The sequence below is a fragment of the Aquila chrysaetos genome, chromosome 11, assembly GCF_900496995.4.
Source record: "Aquila chrysaetos chrysaetos chromosome 11, bAquChr1.4, whole genome shotgun sequence".
Classification (NCBI taxonomy): Eukaryota; Metazoa; Chordata; class Aves; order Accipitriformes; family Accipitridae; genus Aquila; species Aquila chrysaetos.
Genome location: NC_044014.1, coordinates 8,511,007 through 8,531,991, shown reverse-complemented (window position 1 = coordinate 8,531,991; position 20,985 = coordinate 8,511,007). Strand labels below are relative to the sequence as shown.

At 39.9% G+C, this 20,985-nt stretch overlaps 1 protein-coding gene across 1 annotated transcript; it reads left to right on the top strand.

Annotated features, from left to right (window-relative positions):
* Positions 1–1,236: 1,236 nt before the first annotated feature.
* Positions 1,237–17,327, top strand: LOC115348498 (inactive pancreatic lipase-related protein 1-like). Its single transcript, XM_030031304.2, has 13 exons — positions 1,237–1,257; positions 1,650–1,698; positions 2,470–2,624; positions 3,139–3,264; positions 5,461–5,595; positions 6,706–6,814; positions 9,497–9,616; positions 9,870–9,989; positions 11,423–11,541; positions 12,684–12,813; positions 13,940–14,051; positions 15,824–15,991; positions 17,215–17,327. The coding sequence occupies exons 1-13, from the start codon at positions 1,237–1,239 to the stop codon at positions 17,276–17,278; spliced, it is 1,428 nt and encodes a 475-aa protein (XP_029887164.2). The 3' UTR covers positions 17,279–17,327.
* The last annotated feature ends 3,658 nt before the right edge of the window (positions 17,328–20,985 follow it).

The window sequence follows — 20,985 nt, the reverse complement described above, 5'->3', positions numbered from 1 at the left end:
GACTATGATAAAATCCTAACTCAAATCTTTTCCACCAGCTCTTAAATTAAATGGGAAAGACTGTTCCCCCCTCATTTTGAACAAGTGTTAAAACTTGTCAGTGTACTAGGGCATGTACTGGTTCTCCTGTATCACTGATATGAACATGTTTACAGACTAAAATGCTACTTCAATTAAGGACAGGAGCACTGAGCTCTAAATTAGTATCAAAGGTGATATTTTAGAAAATTAAAAACTTCACTACTGTTTAAAGAAATAAACCCCACTAGTATGGAAGATAGCAGTGTAATACCTATACAGACAGCTGGTATCCATTTGGTCATTCCCAGAGGTGGAGATTAGGGAACGTCAGCTCTGCAAAATAGGTGGCCACAGCAAAAAAGCATAGCCACGCTGACAAAGCTTTCTTGGTGAAGAGTTAGTGGAGGTCTCACTTCTTCTTGAGTTCACTTACAGCCTTCTCCTGGAGATGAACAGGACCAAGGGGTTCCCAGAGCTAGTCCTGTTCATTTGCACAGGCTGTTTTTCACCTTTCAGCTGATGTGTCTCATCACTCAGAGAAGGGCTTTCTCAAAACTTGGGTTACATGGGTAGTATAGAAAGAATCCAAAGGGGTAGACAATTGTCCTTCTATATCTATTTATTTCAATAAGGAAAAGAAAGAGACACCAGAAGAAGGTCAGGCTCTTTCACTATGAAAAGACATACTAGGCCCACTAAGAAGTTTACCTAAATGGATAAGGCTTAGCCAAACTGAGCTGATGTCAGGAAATGGGCACAGAAGACCCAGAAGCACAGGAGCATTCCACATCCAAAGTCACTTGATGCAAGGCAGGGGAGGGGACTTAAAGACGATGTGGCTCCCTGCTAACTTCCCCAGCAGACCCCCTACATCTCAACTACACAACACTAAAAACAAAATCCTTCCCAGCAAAGACAAGCCCCTAAATGCACTGCCACACAGATCCACAAAATTCTTTAATGTCCCACTCCTGATGTGATGCTGCCTGGGGATTACCCTACCTCTGGAGCTCCAATCCTATTCCGGGCTCCAGCACACCAATTCAAGAAGTCTATGTCCATGGATCTTGGAGTTTTCAGAGAAACCAACCATTAAAGTTGTTTTCCAGCTTAGTTATAAACTATAATCTGAAATAAATGTTCCTATCTTTCCGGGAACATTTCCAAGGATAAAGCAGACTATAAAAAGTACATGCAAAGTTTGCACATTAGCACATGGGGCTTCAAGGCTGCAGCGTAAGTAGTTCAGGTTTGGGGGTTTTTCTTTTACCTCATCAGGTGTATGGCTTCCCAAGACCCAGCAGTATAAAGGGGAATGGCAGCTCACATAGGCATCCTTACGCTAGTTCTGAATTAGCTACTATACCTCCAATTAGAGGTGTAGCCTCAGCAGGACAAAAAACACTCTGGATTTAAGCTACGCTTTAGTAGATTTAGGAGCCCCACAGTCTCTAGTGGAGCAAGCAAACATAAAGCTGACTCATACGTATCTCACATAGATACATGTTGCAGAGAAGAGAGACACAGCACCCTTTTCACCTTGAGAAAATTCAGCACCAGAAAGCTAAGTGCATTTGCTAATCAAGCGGGTTAGCAAATCCTAGCTGCTTCTTTTTCTACTGTTCTAGATGATTGGAATTTGGATACTTGCACTATTTCTGCTCAGCGCAGCAGAAGGTAAGCATATGGGGTTAGTATTTATATAGCCTTTCAATGCTGCTATATTTTGTGAGATATTATTCTACACTATGATGCCTTAAAACTTACTGATTGAGGTTACATAGTTCACTTTCCTATACAAGAACAGTGAGACAAGTGTGTGTGCATGTTGTCCTTCCTCTTCTCCACTCTGGAAATCCCACCCTAGGAGCATGCAAGAAATGCTGGTGTTTTCCATCTCATAGCAAAGCTATTGCTCTACCAAACCTAGGAAATTATTTGTTGTGCTCTTCTTTAGTGATGGAAATGGAGAAAAAGCCAGGGCGGGGGGCAGAGGCAGTCTAATGAGGGTATAATTTTATATTCAGCAGAAGCCACTGGCTTGTATAGTATAAGAGTTCTCATGTACAGTGTAGTCAGCTCTTCAGCACAGTCTCAAGTTATTGCTGATTATTTGCAATATCTTGGCTTGGTATTAGGAGAAACTCATCAGCTGCCTTTGCCTTAGGCAAAACACAGCTGGGGAAAGACCCAAGGTATGGTACAGGATACCCATGGAGAAACTCCACTGAATACTTTGTTGATGAGCAATAGGATGGCTTCTTTCCTCAGGGCAAACTGTAGCCTTTGAAGATCTGAGAGAGGGCAACTGCTGGTCTTTGCTTTCTGTAAACCGTAGGAGTTTCAGGAAACCAAGAGACCTCCAGAGAAGAGGTGCTATGAGTTATGACTAGCCTGCTCCGCTTCTTTGCTCATTCACATATTATTGATCTCATCTGTGGGCTACAGGCAATGAAGTTTGCTATGAAAGGCTTGGATGTTTCTCAGATGATATACCATGGTCTGGGACTGCAGAAAGACCAATCCATAAGTTACCCTGGGATTCAAAAAAGATAGACATTCACTTCCTCCTGTACACAAGACAAAATCCTACTGTCTTTCAAGTAAGTATTGCGGTTTAAACATTAGTAAGTCATATGCAAAAAGAATAAACACAGACTCCAGCTGTGTTCCTGGAAAGCATTAGAAATGGCCAAACCTCCACTTTATGCAGGAGACAAGCTCTTCCAGCTCCTTGGCAGGGTCTCTGGGACAGAACACTCACCCTCCTCCAACCCTCACAAAGCAGCACTCCCCCATTTTTTCTGTATGGCCACTGAGAAGTACTGGGAAACTGTGCATTTTTTAAATTGTTGAGTAATTTTTTTTCCACAGATAAGATAAAAACACATTAAAATAAAGTCCTGGCTGCTCTAAGATATGTGTCAAAGCTTGCTTTGAATGGAGATACAGATCTCAAGCCACAGTCACATAAACACTTGCAGATGAGTTTAACATTGCATAACTTTTAAATGTCTGTACAGATGAGCATAGTTCAGGTCTTTGCAATTTTGACAAACTATTTACAGAAAGCAGATTTAAATGTTTATTAATTTATTAATTTAACATCTACAACAGGAGATCTCTGCAGTTGATGCCGCAACAATTGACTACTCAAATTTTAATGCAAGTAGGATAACCAGATTTATCGTACATGGATTTATAGATGATGGAGAAGAAAACTGGCTGTCAGACATGTGCAAGGTAGGTACCACGGGGAAATCGTGTCCCTGTGAAGTTCCTTAGTTTGCATTTATAAACACATTCCTACAAATTGCCTGTTTTCCCTATTTCTAACCAATTTCTCTCATGGTACTTGTAGTGATATGAAAGGGAAAAAGGCCACATTTTCAAATCGTTAGCAACTTACATATGTAGCTCTGCACCTTGAGGAAAAGCAGGAGGTAAAATGCATTCAGTTCTTCTCTTTAGTGAAGTGAACAACAAGATGTGGCTCAGTAAGCGTCCTTTTTCTTGGTGAAAACAACACAAACCCTGGAGCAAGATACTGCTTAGGAACTAGGGTGATTCCAGAAATAACTGCAGACTCATAACTATTGCATCATATTTCTCCAGACAAGAGACAGGTTTCTAGATGTGGAAAGTCCATCACAAAGGTATGGGCTGCCACATGGGTGTTGGAGGCTGAGGACATGGGCTGACCATTAACAGAAGCAATAAAGCTCTAGAAATGTACATCTGAAAGGGATTTGAAGGGGATCATTTAGAACAAAGCTTTCAATCTAGGACTTGCTATGAACAGTGAACGAAATAAAACACTACTTTATTAATTTTTGTGCTAATTCCCCAAGGTATTTCTTAATCCTGTCCCCATATAAAGTTGCAACTCCAGCTTGTGGTCTTCTCAAATCCTATAAACATGCTTTCTGTTGCAGCTGCGGCTAACGAAAGCTACTAGTCATACAGCACAGAGCAAAATACCAGTTGATGGCACATGACACTTTTAGGATAAGATTTTTCAACTAACTATTGACACAACTACAATTTTGTTCAAATTCTTTATTCCTATTTCACTTAGGAGAACACTATGAGAAACAAGTGAAAGTCCACTAAAATCAAGGTATTTCACATTTATTGCATCCCTGTTACCTGGTTCTCTTCAATACTAGGTCAAAAGAATATAAATTAAATTTATTTGACAGTTTCTTGTTGAAAAAAAGCTATGTTGATTATCAATTTAGGAACATTGAGGAATGACTGTTGGATTTGTTAGCTAATAATTGTTCAAAGTATCAGAAGCAGATTGATGTTTTTATAATTCTCAGTCTCCCATTTTCCCACTCTTAAAATAGAGATTTTTTTCTAGAACCTCACAATCTACAAGATAGCTCACATTTTGCTTCAGCTTAAATCCTTTTCATCAGTTTTCACAAGGATGTAGACACATGAGATATATCTTTAAATTCTTTCTCTATTACGGTGACCTGTGTTTTATCACAATACTCCAATTTATCTAAAAAAAATAAAAATAAAAAATTGGTCTCAGTGAATCTTTTCAGTAAAGAGCAGAGCAAATAGGATTGTGAATAGATCAGCCCCTCCTATGTGTATCTGTTATTTACTTTCCTTCCCATTAAGTAATAATCCTATCTGCACATTTATTTTTACCACTTCTAACATAGCCACAGACAATTCTATTGCCTTTTTTGTCCTTTGCCAGTCGTAACTTGTTTTGGATGTTTTATAATGTCTGAACTTAAAGCAAAGAAGAATAAATATACTAAAGCTGCTAAAGCAAAATACATTTAGCCAAACAATCCAGCTCAGAGGAGAAAAGCAAAGCTTCAGATTCTGCGGCAGACAATAAAGTATCTGCCTGTATATACATTGTCCCAATTAAAGCCATAAATCTGAAATGAATATTCAGTGACACCAGCAATTTATGCACCCTCTTATAAAAACAGTCTCTTTCTTACAAATCTGTATCAGAAAAACAATTTTTATCATCAAAAAATATAAGTTCTAACTGAATTTGAATTAAAGAAGCACTTTTAAATCACTCGAATCAGTACAAGAGTAGAGCTCTTATTTAGTGTTACATACAAAGTTTGATTGAAATTAAAAATTAAAAGTATCAGTATTTGTAGTGTTTTCCCTTCTGCAAAAAGTACTGCTACGGCTATTTGAAATGATGGTGTGGCCATTACTACAGCATACCACCCTATTTCAGCACTGTGTCCCTATTTCAGCATTGTGTGAGCACACATACACCTGTGAGCAGGCAGGGCCACATATATATGCTAAGGTTTTGGTTCTTAAAATGTTCTTATACTAATTCATGCAACATTAATGAATTGAGCTCTAATAAGCAACATGAATCAATTCCAGATTGCATTTACTGTGGGGATCTTTGGTTTTTACTTTTGTCTTACAAAACAGAGGATGCTTTCTGTGGAAGATGTGAACTGCATCTGCATAAACTGGAAAAAAGGCGCAAGATGTCAGTACACCCAGGCATCAAACAATGTCCGTGTTGTGGGCGCTGAAATAGCTTATTTTATAAATGTTCTTATGGTAAGAATCTTGCGGTTATAAAGCTATAGTTATAATGCTGATTTGAAAGAAATACTATTCAAGAACTTTCATCAATGTGAATGTAACCAGCAGAAAACATTTTCTTCTACTCAGCGATCATTTTAGAAGTTGTGCTGAAGACAGACTCTTTTTTTTTTTTTTTTTTTAAGTTAGAGAACTATGTCATAACAGCAGGGTTAGCCAACTTAGGGATATGAAGTTCTACAAGATATCCCCAGAGTATAGCCAAACAGTTATTCCATAGATGTTAACAGATGTAAAGTGTTGTGTAGTCTTAAATACACAAACAGACACAGCAAACTGCCTTCTCAGGAAGACAAAACCTACCAAACTGCTCTTAAGAATGCCAGAAAATCAGCTGGCAGCCAGCAGCAGCTGGAGGACAACTGCTTTCCAGTGAACAACAACACCTGGGGACAAATAGGACCCAGCCAGCTGCCGCAGGGGAAGGTCACTGTGTACAGTGCCCAAAACTACAGAAGGTGCCACGTGCCCCCTTTCTTAGCCAGCTTCACATGGGAAGCGATGCTTGGTTTGAAGCCTTCTTTTAATCTAAGTGCTTTCAACACACAATTCCCATAAAAGAACTGTAAACTACTTAGATAGTAGGCTGGGTCTAGGAGTGCTCTGACCCATGTCTCACTCTCTACATCTGCATTGCAGCCACTGAATCACTGTCCAAAAAGGGTGAAGGCATCTCTCTTCTCATGTCCTCCTCCAGCTGCATGTGGTTCCTGACCTGCCAGGTGTAATTAAGAGTTCCTGCCTGGCTGAAACTTGCAAGCCAGATAAGCATCCTGTGAATCTTAATGGGTCTAGGATGTAAAATAGATACAGAGCCTCTCAGGACTCTGCTGGCAGAGCTGTCTAGAGTTTTCGCAGCCTCCAAATGAGGGCAGCACATGAATAAGGAGTTTTGAAAAATTTGTGTATTGGACATAAGTACCTAAACTGGGAAACAGATGCTGAAATACTATACGAGTTCCCGAGTCAGTAGTCAAATTAAAAGTAGTTTTTCAGCCCCTTTTTACTCTTCCCTGTTGCAGATGAAAACAGATGTAGTAATTTTTTATATTGCTATTTTTTCAGGAAAAATATGGATACTCTCCAGCTGATGTTCACATAATTGGCCACAGTCTTGGAGCACATGCGGCAGGTGAGGCTGGCAGGAGGCAGCCAGGAATTGGAAGAATAACTGGTAAGTCAGTGACTAAAGACATCACTGCTTAACAAAATGTTGCTGTTCATTTTCTGTTATGATTGTATCTGACTGTGGGCTGTAGTTTAGTCAAGGGTAATTTGGACATTACAGAGATTAACTTCTTCTCACAGTACACCGGGGAGTGGTACCCCGGTAAGTGTGGGAAAACAGTCAGTGTGATGATTATTTTGCTTGCATATGTTTACACAGCAAAGGAAAGGCTCCGTACAGCTAACAGAGACAGAAGACCCCCTGCAATGCATTAATTGACTTGCTGATAAATATTAATGGTTGTGGCAATTTCTGCAGAGCTTGCTTTCTGGTGCTTCAACCTAGCAGTGTCCCTGCCCAGACCAGTGCTAGTTTGGAGCAGGAAGGGAGTGATGCTATAACATAACAATACTCCATTGTCGCTGCTAAAAATGAACTTGCAATAACTACCGTACAACCAGAACCAGCTTTAGTTGCCATGATTGTTTTTCATAATGATTTGTCCAACACTAATGTAATAAAACAGACCAGGAGAGTAATCCCTACCTTCCTTGTCCTAGCAGCTTTTCTCCTGCCATTTTCATCTTTCATTAATCTGGCCTGTTATACAGCAGCACATCTGATGCACAACATCACCCACTGCTTGCAGGTCCCTCCAAAGCATGTTAGAAGCAGCACAACAGTGAGCAGTTATTTTGTGCAGTAGTTTTTCTAACAAATATCATTTTCCAGAAAAGGATGGATTAAACCTGATGTTTCAGAAGCAGTAGGCTAACCTTCCTGATATATTACTCATTATCACCTTGCTTTGCTATGTCTACGTAAACTTTTCACCTACTAGAGTACATTATCAGTAATTATCTTTTTTTTGTTTTTATTTCCAGCAAACTTTCTAAAGTTTCATTTCTTCGCTTAACTGTTGATACACTAATCTCTGTATTTCCTTGGCAGCAAAAATTGAGTCACACAGGATTATATCATCTGTCCATATTCAAGTAGACTTACTAAGAAACTGCACTTATACTTAAAGAAACAGTCAGATTTCAACTCTGTTGTCTTTCCCTGTTGCAAGTTACACACTCTATGCTCTGAGAAAGTGAGAAAGCCTCTCGCTAAGCCAGGTTTTCCTGTTCAATTCTATCAGAGAGGGCATTTTTGGTTCTGGTTTGTTTTATAGCTGTCCACCTATCGCTCTGAATACGCAGAATCTGGACATCCTCCACTGGTCCCATAAATAGTGTCTGTCTTGCAAGATCTAACAGAACAAGCCTCTGTGACTATTGGCCAGAAGCATTTTCGTCTTCCCTTTGATCCAACAGCAAGTTTTCCTTTTTCACCATCCTTTGGCTCATAATGTGCTCTCTACCCACACTAGCTGAGAGCAAACAACTCTTGAAGGAACCATTTTGCAACACTGCAAGACTTAAATGATAAAAATGCGTAGGGCCAAGAGGCAAAGCTAAGTTCCATGGAAGCGCAGGCTGTCTCAGCTCTCTGCCCACAGCAGGAGCATCAGTGCAACATAGCCACCGCATAACCATTCACCATATCCCTGCGCTGTTCTTCAAGGGATAGCCCTCATCTTTCTTAAATTGTTTAACTGACTCTTTAAGAAAGAAAATGGCAATCAAACAGGCGTATTTATTGCAATATGAATTCATTTCTAAAAAAGATATTCAGATATTCCAGAGACCTCACAAAGCAGAGACACCATTTCGAGCATTTTAAAACCTCCAATAATGTCCCAGAGAACAAAACTGAAGAGAGGTATTATCAGCTAAGCTTGTGATCAAACCACGCCCTTCTCAAAATACAGGAAACTCACGCTGCAGTCTGCATTCTTTAGCAATTTTTTAACATGTTTAGCATTTCCAGAGTTTAAAGCTATGGGCTTGATCTCCTTATTCATCATGGAGGCAGCGCCAAGGGCGGTGTGCATTAAGCAGAGTGACCTTTCATACACAAAAGACAATTTTGGATATTATTAACACAGCCCTTTTCAATTGTTACTTTTCCTCAGGGATTTCAGGCTTGATGAACCTTGGACTAATAGTCTACAAAATAGTTTACTAAGAACAAAACCAAATCTGCTGCCCGGGGACAACAAGAGATGCAAGTATAAGGTAGCAAAAATTATGCAATTTGCAAGACTTTACAAGCTCCTGAAATTGCTGCAGCAATTTGGGAAGCAAATGAATTCTGTTTTCTGCTAGGATCAAAAGCAAAGATCATCACTTCAAAACTAGATGTTTTTCCAAAACCTGACTGGAGCCACAAGTAGGCAAGCTGGTTCCAACACCTCCAAGCACATGGGGTGCTATCAGCATCAATTACTGTTTAAGTACATTGAGTTACATGGGATGCAGACGCAGCCACCTCAATTTGAGCAACATTATTAAAGGGAAGTTCAATTTAAAAAAAAAAATTTACATCCAAGTGTTGGGAGTCAATATTGATGTAAATCAGTAAAATTTAATAGGCTTCACGCAGGTAACCCTTTCTCCTTCCTGAAAAGCCACTTGGTAAGAGAGAGCACATGTTATCATTTTATTAATGCCTATACTACTTAGATATAAGGCACCATAGGCAACTATATATGTAATATTCGTTATATACAATCATAGTGTTACGCAAAATGATACATCTATATCTCCTTATCTATACGTAACACTAGTCTTTTTCTTTCAGGACTGGACCCTGCTCAACCTTATTTCCAAGACACTCCACTTGAAGTCAGACTGGATAAAACTGATGCAGAGTTTGTTGACATTATCCACACAGATTCAGCTCCCACAATCCCCTACTTAGGTGAATATTCAACTCTACTGTATTAATACTAAATTATTTATGCTTTGTGGCACTTAAGTATCCTAATCGTTCATCAAGACTCAGTTGTGCTGGGTGGTGCATAGACACAGAACAAATACACCATTCTGGTCACTAACAGCTCATATCCTAAAATACCAAGCACAGACAAACTTCAAGCCAGTAGCTATAGGTATGAGAAAATACCAGACAATATTAATTTCAAACCTGCTTACCCCCGCTTTAAATGCTTCAGGTTTTGGCATACCCACAGCTATAGGACATCTTGACTTTTACCCAAACGGAGGAAAGCAAATGCCAGGGTGTGGGAAGAACCCTGTTTCACAGATTGTAGATCTCGATGGCATCTGGGAAGGTAAGTGTGTTGATTACATTACAAATTCAGGGGAAGCTCACCCCTCACAATGTAAGGACTTAACTTTTCTTAGTTCAGGTGTTCTGTATTAGTTTTTGGTGTGCTCATCAGCAATGGCAGCTGCAGAGTGCAGTGAAACTGTTGATATGCTCAAAACACACTATTTCCCAAAGCTTATTCAAAAATAAACAAGACAAAGGTGTTGCCTCTGGAAAATATGCCTCCTCTAAAGTATTTTACAGCAGAAACAAAAGTTACTGAAACTGTGCCAAAAATTTTGAAGGGTCTGTAACAACACATTTCACTTTGTTTCTATTTAGTTGCCCAGCAGCAATACTGGGTGGAGCAGGGCAATGATGGTCACAGCTATTTCTGTTAGGGTATCTTCAGCTGCAGTTCTTCTGAGATAGAGCAATTTAATTTTTTTTTTTAATTACCTATTATAATCTGGGTTGCATTAAAGCAACATCATTGTGTCTATTTTTAGTCAGCTAAAAAAAAAGATTGGCACATAACTGCTCAAGTAGACTGTTCTCTGTTGCTTTACATGGTTCTAATAAAAGCTCTAAATATTAGAAAATTTCCTTATAAAGTTTAATTGTACATAACATTAAAAGAAAAACCCAAGATTTCTGCTGTAGAGATTTTTCAGTATATTATCTGAGCTCTTTCCTACATTACTGCAAACACCTTAAACTCTGAGAATCCATGAACTTATTTGTGATGACTAGCCATTTTCTCCAGTTTTTATTCAATGCAGCTAGAGGCATTACTTTTTCTTTTTTTCTTCTTTTTTTTTTTTAATAAACTTGTTATCAATAATGGGGAATTAAGGCACAAAGAAATAACTGTGTTGTATATGATCTTCTTTTTAACCTAAAGTCAGGAAAATAAAGGCAACACAAAGGAAAATAATATATTCATTATTTTAATTTTAAGAGTCTCCCTCCCTTAAGCACCCCCCCCAATAATAATAATTTTGTTTTGAAGTCCTCAGCTGGAGCAAATCGGCATTGCCCTAGGAAGTTCACTGTTAAATACTTTTCATTTGGTTTTCTTTTGTTATGGTAATGTCACTGTTGCCTACAAAAGACCTGCTTCATGCAGTTCTCATTTCTATTGTGAAACTCGGTCAGATTGCTTGAATAAGTGTTTGTGAGGGAAGAGGAGGGGCTGAGCTGAGCTGAGCTGCACAGTTGGGCTCCACAAAGCATTTCAAGTTTGCATTTTATACCTGTTGAGTCAGTGACATTCCTTAGAGCATCAATTCATTGCGAGAGCAAGCTTCAACCCTTACGTTTGATACTCCAAGAATTGTGATGAGGCTTTTGAGGAGGAACGATGTATCCCAATGACATGGCAAGGGCTGTGCCAGTGTCTTTCCTCGAATGGTAACAGAAAGGGAGAACTAACCTGGGAGCATCTTTTCACAGGAACTCGGGACTTTGTGGCTTGCAATCATTTGCGGAGTTACAAGTATTACTCTGACAGTATTATCTACCCTGATGGATTTCTAGGCTATCCTTGTGCTTCATATGATGTTTTTGAAACAGTAAGTATTTCTCAGAGCCTCAGGATGGACCATATCAAAAATAGTGTCTCTTATCTATACATCTGAAATTCAATTTATTTATGCTAGCTTGCACCCAATGAGTGCATCTGTAAGAGAAGTATCAGACAGCCTAAAGTATTATACCTCGTTCAGCTGACATGGGTCAAAGTAGAAAAAGGCAACAACAAACAGGGACATCCCTCGTTCTGTGCTGGTGTGACAGCCCTGAGGTACTACTGGAGCTAGCGTGGCTTCTGCAGGCCTGCTCTGCTGCATCAAGCTGTAGAAGAGGTAAGGAGAAGAGCCTGTCCCTGTAATCACCAAATGTACTTATCAAACAGCAATGAGCAGAATCCCATACTGTAGCAGATGAGCTTTCAAACACAGCTTAAATGTCTTCTTTTCAAAACAACAAGAAGGAAAATAATATGTGATGACCTGATGGGGTCAGTCCATGATCAAAGTACTTTGGTGACTTAAGATGGCCTCAGGGACAAAGCACAATGGTTTATGGACCAAGGTCAGGAAGCCCTTCCCTGTCCCAGACTGGGAGATGGGGAGCTACAGCCCAAGAGTAGCAGGGAGGCAACGGGCTTGTCATATCCTACAGACAGAGGTATAAACTTACATAGTGCTTAGATTGACCTTTACACGTTCTAAGCAGGTAATAGAGATGACACTTCTCAGGTCACTTTGGGAGAAGGTGACTACCTGCTTCTGTCACCATAGTAGAAAACTGCTTTCATGACAAAAATGAGCTTTGTTTTCAAGACAAAGCTTTTCTTGACCCAACCTGAAGGTATGAGGAGACATAATTCTTTCTCATCAGTTGCTGGGAAGGACACCTCCTCCTCCCCGCTCCAGTTCAAGACTACTCAAGGATGTCACTGATGTGGCTGGATTGAGCTAAATGGCATGAAAAAAACCATAGAGCCCTGAAAAATCAGAGCCTTTGAGAAACTTGTCTAGCTTATATGATCTTTCTTAAGTCACAGAAAGTGTTACTTCAAATTTGTTGTTGCTGTGGTACGGGGCCAGTTAGGTGGGTATGTTAAAAATAAGTACTATGACTAATTTTTTTTTTTCTTGGCTGGCTTGGCTGGCTGGATAATTTTATTAATAGATATATTTGTTTTCAATAGGAAACCTGTTTCCCTTGCCCGCGAGAGGGATGTCCAAATATGGGTCACTTTGCAGATAAATTCAAAGGGAAAATTAAAAACAATTTCCTGAAACTTTACCTGAATACTGGAGAAGCCAGGGATTTTGCTCGTGAGTTTCAATTCCTTCCATTGATACCTACTCCTTGTAAACAACCCTTTTAATTTTCCTGTTTTACAATTAATTTTAACAGATGAACAGACCTCATAGCAGTGCAGTGGCTATTCAATCCTTCATGCCTTTTTCTCTTTTGCTCCAACACTAGTGCACAATTTTGGGCCCTCCAGTACAAGTAAGATACTGACAAACTATAGAGTCTAGTGGAGGTCACGGAGATGTTTAGTGGACTGCACTACAATGTGCAAGGAGAAAGGTTAGGCAATTCACAGAAGTTGCAGCAAGGGAATTTCTTAATTAAATAGTATGAAAATTACTGTCACAATGACAGTAGTTAAATGCAGGAAGAGGGGCCCAGAGAAGCTGGGAAATCGCCATCTTTGGAGATGTTCAAAACTCCATTTGACAAAGGCCAAGAGCAAGCTGATCATAACTGGCCTTGTTTGAGAAGTGGATGGACGAGATGACCTCCTTTACAACCTCAGTTATCCTAAATGTCAGCTCTCACAAGACTGTTCTTCCTTCACCTTTGTAAACAAGAATCAGAGGGGGAACAGCCGCTTTTGCTAATTGCACACTCAAAGAAAGTTCCCACCCACAAAAATTATTTTCCTTGAGCTTCAGAATTTTTTTACACTCCTTCTACACTGCTTATATTCTGGTATGTATCAGTGTTTATTCCTAACACCTCCTTCTTTCCAAGTTCACTGTATATGAAAACCTTCATGGCCAAAATGCTGAGGTCTACATTGTGTTTACCATGTTATGGACTAGCGCTTTTTATTTCTTCCCAGAAAGTAACACAAATGTCTACCCATTTCTCAAGTTGATCTCATTAGGGCATAATGACAGATCTGACTTGCTGGTGTTTTGTATTTGTTTTGCATAGTTATAACCCAAGGAAGAACAACAAGCACCAAGATTAACGTGTGAGAGCATTGTGTTAACCCCTTTGAGTCCAGACAGCCTGTGATGTAGCCTTGAGCTGAAAGTGAAGGACAGCGATAATTTTCTTTTCTTTCAACTACAGTGTACAGACTGAAAAAAAAGGCACCACTTGATATTTTGGAGACTGTTTCTCCCTGGGTACAATCTAACTTACTGTATTTCTTCTGTGTAGTTTGGAGGTACAAAGTAACCGTGACCCTCTCTGGAAGGAGTAAAATAAAAGGATATGTAAATATTGCCCTGTATGGAAGTGGTGGGAACACAAGGCAGCATCAGATCATCAAGTAAGTTAAAAATTCAATAGAAAAGAAACTTCTCTTCTAGAACATTTAATTCATATTTTTAATTAATATTTCTGTTTAAATTGGTCTTATTTTAGAGGTAAAATTCTACCCCGATGTAAATGCAGCGACAGTTTGCTCACTCTGGCTTTACATTTGAAGGGAGAGGGTTAGAATGCAGGATTTTAAAATGTTAGAATTTGATGTCACTTGTCTGCTGTCCCACTAAGGTCTTGCTTGGACCTACACTAGTGGAGTTCTTATCTTTTTGTCTTTCACAGGCTTGTAAAATGTTCCTGCCACAGCTGCTTACAGCTAAAGTTACCTCATGATTTACCATATAAAAATCTATTTTTTTACTGCTCATAACTTTGCCTGCTTACACTGAAGCTGCTTGCTTGCCTTATGTGGTTTTGTTTATTTGCATTTTTCTTGTTTGTTTCAACTGAAATACCTGAAATGTTGAAAAATAGGGAGAAGGTATTTTGATGTGGATTTGGGGTTTTATTTTTTGGTTTTGTTTTTTGTTTATTGACAACTATGTCACTTCCACTTTTCCAAGAAGGGCTTTGCATCTTCACACTTGGCAGCAGGTGTTTGCTATGAGCTGATCCCAGTTTGCTGGCATCCATGCATTTACCTGAGATGAGTCTGCCAGTACTGAATGCACTCCAGCACTCTCTAGCTGCCATTTGCAGGGCCTGTGTCAATTCAATTGCTGGAAGTAAACTTTATTTTCCTCAGCAAATCTTGCTCTAACCTACCAGGCACCACTGTGGATCCAGTAAAGAAACAAAAAGGCAAAGGGATTTTGTCCTGTCTCTCATTACTTCCCCTACCATAAGCCTTTTAATATGGAGGAGAGTAAATATCATCTTCTGAAGGCGGTTGAATGAGAAAGTGCAAAGCTAGGGGAAGGAATAAAAATCCTGTCTTTCTCATGAAGCTTGTTAAAACAGTAGAGGTTTCTGCTGGGTGGTTCTGCCGGGTCCTTTGCTTCCCCCCCGCCCGCTCCCTGTATCTCTCAGGTCGTGTCTACAATAACAGTTCTGCAGTGATAAAGGCATCACACATTCAAATGTCTCTTGACTTCATACAGCAGGAGTAAATTTAAGGAAGTAGCCCTTCACCTTCAGAGCACGGGGGTGGGAGGGGGCAAAGGAGAGGATCAGAGAAGCATTGGCTCATATTCAGTGAGATGTAGTAGCTGAAGCCATTACCGGTCTCAAACTGCTGCCATTTAGAGCTTTGATGCGCGTGAAATGAGTAGCCAGATTAAAACTACGGTTACCCAAGAGCAGATGCACATTTGACTCAGCCACGGTGCTGCAAGTGTGGGAATCTCTGCTAGAGAGCAGGGCTGAGCAGCTGGTAGATAATCCTTTTGGCCAACCCCCAAAAATGCAACATCTGTATCATATAAATTAATTAATATTAAATGAAAACTTCATTTATGTGCAAAAAAACCTGCCTACATAAGCAACAGGGAGCAAGCTCTACCTTCTCCACAGGGATTGTCCTGTAACTGGGTCTTCATTGTGAGGTGTGACTGCGGCATATCAGGCCTACCTGCCTTTGCTGCTTCTGACAAACACTGATTTGGGATGAATTACATTGGAAAATGGGCAATAATGATGTTACTATATTATAAGCTAAATACTGTCTCTCTGTTAACTTTCTACTCACTTGCTACCACAGCCAATCAGTTAACAGGACTGGTAATTCATATTAAATGCTAGCATGCCTCACATCCATAAAATGTTATTTTTTCACAGGGGAACCCTCAAACCAGCCAACACTTACACAAACTTCATTGATGCAGAAGTTAATGTTGGAACAGTTACAAAAGTTAAATTTCTTTGGAACAACAACCAGTTAAATCCAACTTTTCCTAAACTAGGAGCTGCAACTATCACAGTACAATCTGGAGAAAATGGAAAAGAGTAAGTATATGCATTGTGAAAATCTTGAAAGTTACTCGGTAATATGGGTGACAAAATTATATGTGGGGTGAAAGCATTTTCACAAGAAAAGCTATTTAAAGCATTAAAAGAAAAAGACTCTCAAGAAAACCTTTTATTTCCTTCCTTTTAAGACACTGTTCCTTCATAGTTCAATTCACTACTACTTCAACTCTTTGCCTTAAATAACTTCAAAGAAAAACTTAAAATATTTCTAGGCTTCAGAAGAGCAAACTTCCTGTATAACCCTTTGGGTGAGAAAAACTAGCCATGGCTTGGATTATCAGCATCATTCTTGCCAGGCTCCTACTGTCCACAAGAATAGGTTATCTGTGCCTGAGCTTGCATTAGGACGTCTGATTCACTGTCAGCTGGAACCAGCAGACATTTTCCATTGATATTGATGGTCCCTGAGATCATAATTGATAAAAGAGGACAGTGATAATAAGCCTATCCCTCCAATGAGCAAGGCTAATACTTGGAAGCTGCACTTAAAAGGCTACATATAAAGTTGAGGGAGAGAGGCTAAAACTGATTTCTCTAGACTTTGTGGAATATGGCTTGGATGTTCAGGTTATAGAATTATGATTTACTGATCCAGCTTTAGTCATTTTCCTGGACGTTTTAAAACAAACTCCCTCATTTGCTTGATCAGTTATTTTATTTTATCCACCCCACGACTGGGTATCTGGAAGAGGAGGTAGAGTATATGTTTTAGACCCATATACAAATTCATAGTTAAAATGCCATCACTTAAAAGACAACATGGGAGATGGAAACAATTTCAAGCAAAGCAAAATGATTACAGCCCAGCAGCATTACCTTTAAGCAGAGGTCCTAAGTCCTGTTGTAGTTTCTATTCACCGAAGCACATTGCTGACAAAGCGTACACCTGTAGAGAGGCCCTCACTCTTCTGTTGACTCATGGCCTTTGCACAAGTAGTTGTGACAATCTACATAGTGATGGTAGCACAAAATCTGGAAAAAAAAGAAACTAAAACTAAAGGAAGGCAGGCAGTGAACCAGAATGAATACAGTCCTTCAGTGCTTTCCCTAGCAGTAATATTTCAAACTTAGGAGCTCAAAGGATGTTGTGTTCAGTTGTGTCAAATGACAAACCAGGTTACTTATATTAAAACAAATCCACTTATATAATCTCAACAAATGTTGACAACTCAAGGCACTTGTATCTTTTTTTTCTTCAGATTCCGTTTCTGTGGTTCCGAGACAGTGAGGGAGGATGTTCTGCAAACTCTTACTGCTTGCTAACAGCACATACGGATGCCCAAAACCTTGCTACCAATAAAAGCTAGTCATGCATAAAACACTGGAGTCTGCGGTCACTGGAGTTCTAATACTGGTGATGTGTGTTGGGGTTTTTTTGCTGGTTTGGGAGGTGGGGGTTAAGTCTATGGATACCTCTCTATAGACAGAATTTTTAGAGTAGCTTTAGGAATGAATGAGCCAAAGCCTGTTGAAAAATCCCCCTGATTTCAGCCTGTTTAAAAATAATTTCAGACAAGGGGAGGAAAGGGGGCAGGTAACAGAATCTGGAGTGTGGCTCCTGGGCAGTACCAAGAGAAACTGCGTGTGAGTAGAAAGCTCCAGGGATGCCTTATAGCAGCCTTCCAGTACCTAAAGGCAGCCTACAAGAAAGCTAGGGAGGGACTTTTTACAAGGGCATGTAGTGATAGGACGAGGGGTAATGGCTTTAAACTGAAAGAGGGCAGATTTAGATTAGATATTAGGAAGAAATTCTTCACTGTGAGGGTGGTGAGGCACTGGCACAGGTTGCCCAGAGAAGCTGTGGCTGCCCCATCCCTGGCAGTGTTCCAGGCCAGGCTGGATGGGGCTTTGAGCAACCTGGTCTAGTGGAAGGTGTCCCTGCCCACGGCAGGGGGGTTGCAGCTAGGTGATCTTTAAGGTCCCTTCCAACCCAAACCATTCTATGATTCTATGAGAGGATTAAGGAAGCTGATGTTCTTAAACTGAAGGCTAAACCCAGAATTAGTGTGAGATAAAGATGAAACAGAGATAGGAGGGTGAGTGGTTACAAAATGAGGACAGAAGTTTAATTTTAATTACCTGTGAGAGATGGAACAGTGAACATGATGGAGAACTGGTATTGTGTTCTGGTGTGTTAATGCTGAACTAAGCTTGTACCATATAATCTGGACAGAATGAGAATCTAAGAAAGCTGCAGAAGAAATTTCAAATGTTAATGAAGTTTCACTAAAATGCTTATAATCAGAACAATCACCAAAGTGTCCTGAAATCCCATATCCTGGCCCTCAGCCTTGAACAAAACTGCCAGATGATGAGGTCAAAACAGGTAATGCAATAAGGGAGTCACTTTTTCCCTGCTTTTTGATAAACACATTCAGCTGAAGTGTGGATAGTTCACAAATTAATCTCTGTCGTACGTAATCCTGTCTCGGCTCCCTCAGCCTGCTGCTGCTTCTCCTCTGCTGCCAGGGGAACCCCATCCTCACTGAAACAAACCACGGAACTGCTGGGGCCTAGAGATCTACTGCTCCTTGGGACCTTTTGTCTTCACCAGTTTCTCTTGAGGTTCCCCAGACTGGGGCACTCTGCTCTTTCTGCCTCTCTGTCTGGCCTTTCCTCCCCCAGAATGTCTTGTCCTGAAGGACATCAACCCCCTAGCAAGGCTTCGGATTCCCTTTGCAGTGGTGGAGGTGGAAACCAATTTATTCTGTATTGGAGCACTACTTTACTTTTCTAATACAGAACAAAAAGCAGTTTGATTAATTCAGTGCATTCTGCCAGCTCTCGCAGGGTGATGGGAGGGAGAGGGGGCTGTAAAGAGTAGAAAAAGAACCATCAGCACTGAAGATTGGCAACCTGTGGGCACGCTCAGAGCTGGAACAAGTTCCTTATGGGAAAACCAAACTGTTCCTTGGTTTAACCTAACTGAAAAGAATATGCCCTGGCAATTTCAGTTTTAGTCAGAGATGTGCAGGCTTGCTTTTATGTTTAAAAACTAAACTGCACTTGTGCTTCTTGCCCAGATTAAAAGTCACTACCCAATTGTGCTGCCCCAGGAGCACAGTACGAACCAAATTTTGATGTGGAGAATCACTGTTTTCTGAGTCCCTGAAACCTTGGCTTTAGGAGGATAACAGGGAATAAATACATGAATTAGTAAAGGAGACACCGCTTGCTGTGCTGTCATAGATGTGTGGGGTAGTAAACTGCTACGCCAATTTCTTGTCCAACTTCTCTCAAGAGGGAAAAATGGATGTTTTTCACCCTGACAATATTACTTGCATCTTCCCCTCACTACATTGCTTCTCTCCCTGTGCAGCTCCTCATGGCAGCAGCAAGTGCACAGCAAAGTTTGCTTTCTGTGTCTTCTCCCCAGCCTACACTGTCCATGAGGGGTATAAGCTAACACTTATTTTGGCTCCAGTTTTTCCCATCTGTGGTCAGCCTTATAGTAGAATAAGAGGGTAAGATTTAATAATTTCAAGGATGTTAATTGTTTGTCCTGCATCAGGCTGTGATAAATCCAGTTTTGGGTTGCTCCTGCAAAGCCTTTCTCAGCTCTCCGCAGCTGCATGGCCACGGCTGTGCAGGAGGCAGAGGATCCAGCCGCAGGACTCTACACGCTTTCACACTTCATTCATGTCATCCAGTCCATGGAGAAACACACATCCCCTCTCCAGGGCGATAAACAGTTATGGGTTTACTCAGAGGATGCATAGCCATAGACACGGGAGCTGGCATGTGATGTTGGGTTTCCATGTACCCCGCGTCCCTTTGACATCGCCTGCTTCCTTCAGCCTTGACTGTTTGTCTCTTCTAGAATTTGGCTTCCTGATCTCAGTACCTCCTGCTGAGGAAACCTCAACAGGGTTATTAACTTCCTAACACTGCAGAAGGGTTTCTCCTTTGTCTTTTGTTCCTTTACCTTAGTATAAGCAGATTCTTGCCTACACAATTGTTTTGACAGTCATGATATTCTCTGCATTATCCTTTGCCATAGCCACTTCAGCAGCCCATGTAATTTTAACAAACACATAACAGAATCAAGATGTTAAAGTTGACAATAGCATAATAAAAAATCTCCTTTTAATAATGAACTGGAGCTGCCGTCATCTTGTTTTAGCAGAGTAAAATCTCTCCCCCCCACCCTGAACACTTTACAAAGCTATTACATAAAACGCAATGTTAAATGAACAACAAATTACTTTCCCTTTAGCTAGCTTTTAATGCTAATGGTGCTATTTATTCCTGACCTTTTGAAATATTAGATTTTTTAAATGACAACATAAAAAGAATTCTTGTTTGAAAACGCAAGCGACTTTAAACCACATGTTATTACTTGTAAGTATAGCATGCACATGCATCATTCATTTCAGTGTCCCATTTATGGCTAATTGGTATATATTTCAGTTGACATATATTGTTCTCCTGCAAACGTGTCAAATTCCTTAACGATGTCGGTGACAAAAGCATAGTGCTCGAGATATATAAATTACGCTCTTTACCATATAATCATTCTTATCTATTGGGAATGCTATTTGTGACAAATCATGTTCAAAAATACACACTAAATTGATTATTTTTTTAAACTTTAATATCACACCATTCGTGGCAAGTCTTTGATTGAATCTTTAAATGTAGAAATGTTTTGATTTTTATCTGCACGATTTTGTAGCTTTTGAAAAGCTCACTTTCTTTATTAAAGGAAGAGTAACACAGCACAGATCTTAGAATGTATCTTTTGTTATCAGCATAAGAAAAAAATGGGCTATAATTGTGGATATGGAATGAGTAATTTGGTGAACAACACTTTGTGCTGTAGTTTAGGTTTTATAATTCCTGCCAGAAATTACTATTATTTTGTTGGTGGGCAGCATTGCAATCAGAATTTTAAATATGAGAGCAACTTGGGCCACGTATTTTTATTACATTTTAGATTGCCATGTGCAATGTATTTCTCTCCTGTATTA